We start from the raw sequence: 5821 nt of genomic DNA, 5'->3' as shown, positions 1-5821 counted from the left end.
CCCCGGCTCTGCCTCCCTCCTGCCTGCCCCCCTTCCCCCCGCTCTCTCCCTCCCCCGCCCGCCCGAGGCCGCGCGGAGCCGGAGCCGCAGCCAGAGCGCGGGCAGCGCGGAGCGGGCGGCGGGAAGGCAGCCGTGCCCGGCGGCCCGCCGCCCCCGCTAGGCCCCAGATCCGCACACCCGCCGGGCCGGGGAGAGGCCGGGACCGAGCGCAGGCGAGGACCCGCCGCCCTGCCCGGGAGGAGTCCCAGGGCGCGGACTGGCTGGCTCGGGTCCGAGGTGAGGCTCGGCGCAGGACGCGCCCACCGGAGGCGCTGCGCCGCGAGCCCACCCGGGTCTGGGGTCCTCTCAGGAGGCTGACGACCGAGGAGGTGTCCGCCGGGAGCCAGCGCCAGGACGGCAGGGCGGGCTTGATCCCTGCGGGCGCGGGCGAGCGGGCCCGGAGCGCGGCGCGCCGCCATGCGCCAGGTGCTGTAGCCGAAGGCGCGGGCCCGATGGAGCGGGCCTGGGCGCGGGGGCTGCGCGGAGGCCGCGGCCCGCCGGCGCTCGGGCTCGCGCTCGGGCTGGCTCTGCTGCTGGCGCGGCCGCCGTCGGGCGGCGCGGGGTCCCCCGAGGCGCAGGAACCGGCGGCGCCCGGCACGGCGGCCCCGGCCGGGGGCGACCGCTGCCGCGGCTACTACGACGTGATGGGGCAGTGGGACCCGCCCTTCAACTGCAGCTCGGGCGCCTACAACTTCTGCTGCGGCACGTGCGGCTACCGCTTCTGCTGCCACGACGGGCCGCGGCGCCTTGACCAGAGCCGCTGCTCCAACTACGACACGCCGGCCTGGGTTCAGACTGGCCGGCCTCCCGCGCGTGCCCGCGACACCACGGTGCCCCGGGACCCGGGCCGCGAACGCAGCCACACGGTCGTCTACGCGGTGTGCGGCGTCGCCGCCCTGTTCGTGCTGGCCGGCATCGGGGCGCGCCTGGGCCTGGAGAGGGCGCACAGCCCGCGCGCGCGGCGCACCGTGACCAGGTGAGAGCGCGCCGGCCGGGGCCCGGGATCCTCTCCCAGCCTAGGGACAGGTGGCCTGCCAGGTGGGCGCCCCCTCGCGATCCTTCATCCTTCCCGCCCTTCTCCGAAACTCTGGTCCTCTCAGCAGCCCCCTCCTCCAGGTTTTCCCTCCCTGCTCTGTCTCCAGGTTTCTCTCTCCCCCCACCCCCCCTTCACGGAGGGAGACAGCTGATACCGCTTTGTCTCCCCTTGACCTTCCGGCGGGAGTTGGGTGCTGGGCCGCCTTCCCCCGCAGCTCCCGCCTCCTCCGAAGTGGGCGGGGAAGGCAGGTCGCTCGACTGAGAGCACAGGATCCGCACCTAGGGGAGGGGACCTGGGGCCCGAGCCCCACTAGGGCAGGGTGGAGGCGTGGGACCCCAGGGAAGGGACATTTTCTATAGCTCTCTTGGCTCTCCCCCCACTTTCCCTCCCTCCTCCCCTCCCACCCCGCATAGCTGTGACTCAGGCCTGACCTTATTTCCCCAGGGTTTTTAGAAGGCCTCCCCGCTCACCCCACTCAGCGCCCCCAGGCAGGGTCAGGGTATCCCCCTGTGTAGAAGCGGACCTGAAGTGTGTATGTGGCGGGGTACGATTCGTTTTTGGTGAGGCCTGGACAGGTGTTAGCTGAGTTCTGAGTTTCATGTGAAGTGGGGGCCACAGGACCCAGGTTCTCTTCCTCAGCTGGGATAGGGGCTCTGGGATTCTGTGTCCTGACCCTGGAAGCCTCACCCATGCCCCCCCCTGCCCCCGAGACACTCACATGCCCCCAGCCAACCCCCTATCCTGGGCCCTGCACCCTCCTCACTTGCTCACCCAGGTCCCTGCTTCCTTGGATGTGTGGGCCGCTGACATGGTGTACGACGCTGCTATTTAGTAGTGACAGTGGAGAGAGGCCCCCATGCCTGGGTGGGCTAGGTGTGGATGCTTCCCCACTCCTAGACCTCAAGGGCAAGAGGGCTTCCTTGGCACTGCACGGCATCCCTTGTCCCCCAGACCACTTAGTCCACCAGCTCCAAGACAGCGGTAGGGTAGAGCTGGGCCTGGAACCCTGGCCTCAGCTACTGTGCTGCATCCGTGATGTGCAATGTGGTGGCTCTCAGCCTGGGTCCTGGATGCTTCAGAAGCAGGGCCTGGGCTTCCTGAGCTTGGAGCCTCATGCTGGGTGAGGGGGAGAGGACAGGGCCTGTTCTTGACCAGAGTGGGGCAGCAGGAACTGAGGGCCATGATGGTGTAGTGGGGGTGGCTGGGGCAGCCTAGTGACTCATTCACTGGAACCCACTTCATCCTCAGGGGACCGGGAAACAGGTCTAGTAATGCTTCAGGAAGAGCTGGACCACCCCTGATGTGCTGTGAGGCCCAGGCCAGTGCCTTCCTCTTTCTGGGCTTTAGGGTCCTGTGTGCCCTGACTCCTGCTTCTTATCTGGGGAGACCTGGAGCCTAACTTGAGTTCGTGTGTGGGTATGCTCTGAACCCCTGCCCTCCCCTCAAGTCGCACCCTTAATTCTGCCGTGTTGAGGTTGATGGTCAGGGAAGGCTTCTCAGAGGGTTTGGTGAGGAGTCGGAGTCTGTCTTTGGAGAAAGTTTTTGCAAAGGTTCAGAGGCATGAAAATTGCTCAGGTGTTTGGGAGGGCTGGTTGGTGACGGCTTGCTCAGAGATGAGACCACAGGTGTGGGCAGCTGAGGAGTGGGCAGGGCATGAAGGTCAACTCAGGCAGGCACTAGGAGACTTTCAGACCCTGCCACATTGCAGGCAAACTGCGCCCACCCCAGGTGTCCCACCTCCAGTGTGCTTCTTCATGAATCAGTCATCTGAGGCCCCAGCTCCAGGAGGGAGAGACCAAGCTAGGAGAAAATCATGGGTTCCGGGCTCTGAAGGCAGCTGGGCTGAAGGCTGGGTCTGGCTGTCTGTGGGGAAGGCTCAGTTGGATTCCGTCACAGCTGGGTGGGGGCTGGGTGTCCTGGTAGCCAGGGAGGCGGCTGCCCAAGGTCACACAGCCTTTGGTGCGGGGCTGCCACTGCAGGCTCTCCTGGTTCCTCCTTCCCATCATTCGTCTGTCCTCTGTGCTTGTGCTGACAGCTCTGTCCCAGAACTCAGCAGAAGCCCCTGCTGCAGGAGGGGCGTTAGGTAGGCGGGTAGAAAGGCTTCCTGGTAGAGGAAGTGTTCTGGTGGGGTTTGAAGAATGAGTAGGAGTTTTCCCGGAGGAGATAGAGGAAAGTAATTGATGCCAGAGGGAGTGGCACAAACAAAGTCCAAGAGCCTGATACACTCACAGAGATTGTGTTGGGAGACGAGGCTCAACATGGAGGGTCTTGGGGAGTGGACTCCAGAAAGGGGAGGAGGGGAGCCTTTGGAAAATAAGGTGGCCCTGGTGACCCCATTGGTTTCCTGACCTACTCTGAGAACTGGCCATGTGGAGGCTACAGGTCGTGCCTGGGAGGGGAAACTGGATGTATGAGGTCAATCACAGGAGAGAAGGGAGGCCAGAGGGATTGAAAGAGCTGCCCAGGGCCACACAGTGAGAAGCGATGGCCGGGGCTGGCCTTTGATAGACCAGACCTGGCTGATGGGGAAGCAGGAGGCGTGGAGGGCTGCTTGTCACCACTCTTTCCCCGCAGGACACTGACAGAACTTCTGAAGCAGCCTGGCCCCCAGGAGCCACTGCCTCCACCTCTGGACCCACCTCTGGGTAGCTGTGTCCAGGTGCAGATGGGCGATGGCCTCCCCCGGGGCTCCCTCCACAAGAGCACAGGTGTGTAGACTAGCGGGAGGGCGTTTGTTGATCTACAGAACCGAGCCACTCTTGTCTGAGGAGGGCCTGGGAGCAGGGGAAGGGGTGTGCTGAGGCTGTGAGCTGTTTCCCAAGAAGTGAGCCGCCTGCCTCTGCAGGTGTGTGAGTGGGCAGTGGGCAAGCTAGTCAGCTCCTCTTGTTGGCCAGGGTCCCTCGACGGGTCCTGCAACGTCCAGCCTCAGGGACTCTGTGAGGAAGGTTCTAGATTCCGGGATCCCCAGCTCAGGCTCTGGGGTCTGCCTGGTTCTAGGCTCTGGCTCAGTGCCCTGGGGTCCGACTGGCCCGCGTCTGTGGCCTCCTGTGGGCCTCTTCCTTCAGGCTGGTGCCTCCCTCTTGGACTCCTGCTGGTGAGGCAGGCTTGACAGCACCTCCCCTCCCCCCAGCATGGGTTCCAATCCTCAAACATTCTCTTCATCTCTGGGAGAAGCAGGTCCTGGGCCTCAGTGCCAGGCTCAAATGGAACATGCTGGCAAGTCTTTGGTTAGATGAGCGCCCGCTCAGGGCTGGCTGCTGTTACTCCCGTTATTCTGAGCCAGGCCCTGTCCCAGGCACTGGAGAGTCTGTCTTCAAGAGTCAGGCTCTGCTCTCAGCCTCGAAGGCGTAAGTTCCTAAGTCATCTCACAAGCTCTCATTGAATCGTAGCTGGGGGGTGGGCTGCGAAGAGGTGGTAGCCCAGGGGCAGGGTGACCTCCGGTCAGCGGGCCGAGTCTCATCTCCTCCCTCCCCCATCCAGACAAGAAACGCCCCATCAACGTGCCCCTGGCTTCAGCGACAGCGGGCCCCCCGCGCGCCCCGCGGCTGCAGGGCGGCGGCAGCCTGACGAGGCAGCCGGACTACGCCAAGTACGCCACCCTCAAGGCAGCCGCGCTCAAGGCCGCAGGTGAGTGGCCAGGTTTGTGCCCAGAGCGCCGGGCCTACCGCACCCGGAGTGTCCAAGCTCCTAGACTGCAGGGCTCGGGGTCCCAGTTCGAGTTCTAAAGTTCCCAGCTTCCGCATCGCGCCTACGCCAATCGGCTGCCACGCCTCGGCTGTACCCCACCCCCATCAGGCCGCCTGTCTGGGACCCCGTCGCCGAATCTGGAGTCCCGGGCCTAGGAAGCCCTAGTCGCCAGCGGCCTGTCCCCGCCCTACCCCTCCCCGGTGGGGCTGAGACCCAGGACCCTGCGGACTGTCCCAGCCTGGAGGCGCTGAGGCCCCGCCCCCGGGGCCTGACCACGCCCCGAGCCACGCCCATCTGTCCCCGCAGAGGCCTCCCCGAGGGACTTCTACCAGCGTTTTCCCGCGACTGAAGCTGCCGCGCCGACCCTCCCGGCGCGAGCCCGGAGGCCCCCCGAGGACTTGCCTGCACTGCTCGACGCCTGCCCCTGGGCCCCGCCGGCCTACGCGCCCCCCGCCGGCCCCACCCCATCGGGCCACTACAAGGCCTGGACGGCCGGCCGCCCGGCCCAGCCCGCCCCCCGCGGCCACCTGGCGGCTCATACCTCCTCAGCGCCCCGGAGGCCCGGCGACGCACCCCGGCGCCAGTTCAGCGTGGAGAAGCTGCCCGAGGCCTTCAGCCCGCAGCCCCCTGGCCTTTACGGCCGCGCCAGCCGCGGACCTCGGCACCTGAGCACCAACAGCAAAGCCGAGGTCACCGTGTGAAGAAGGGGCCGCTGTTTCTGAGGCACCGCATCGCCAGGAGCCCTCTTCTGCCTGGGGGACTCGCCATGGGCTTGATCGGGGGGCCCAGGCTACCGGAAGGAGGGGTGCTGGCCGTGAAGGCCAGCCCTTCTGCCTGCCCGCCCACTGGACTGGGAGCCTCGGAGCCTGCAGGGCTAAGAGGCCCACTTGGGTAAAGCCAGTGGTTCTGTCCTGGGGTCCTTAGGGCCCGGGTTCCTTGTGTAAATAAACCCTTTTCTGTGACTACCACCCCTGAGAATAAAGGAGCCCCAGCTTGGCTCTGCGAGGCGCTGATGGCGGAGGCACTGGTCATTGACGGGACAGACGGCAGTGCCAGCAG

General features: G+C 66.0%; 1 protein-coding gene across 1 annotated transcript; it reads left to right on the top strand.

The window, feature by feature from the left end:
- Window positions 1-491: 491 nt before the first annotated feature.
- On the top strand, window positions 492-5463 carry SHISA8 (shisa family member 8; the record flags this gene model as incomplete). Its single annotated transcript, XM_079715987.1, has 4 exons — window positions 492-1015; window positions 3650-3783; window positions 4556-4702; window positions 5069-5463. 4 exons carry the CDS (start codon window positions 492-494, stop codon window positions 5461-5463), a joined length of 1200 nt encoding a protein of 399 aa, XP_079572113.1.
- Between the last annotated feature and the right edge of the window lie 358 nt (window positions 5464-5821).

This window comes from Hyperoodon ampullatus, assembly GCF_949752795.1.
Source record: "Hyperoodon ampullatus genome assembly, chromosome: 11".
NCBI lineage: Eukaryota > Metazoa > Chordata > Mammalia > Artiodactyla > Ziphiidae > Hyperoodon > Hyperoodon ampullatus.
Note: the sequence above shows the minus strand (reverse complement) of the source record. Positions and strands in the feature narration are given on the sequence as shown.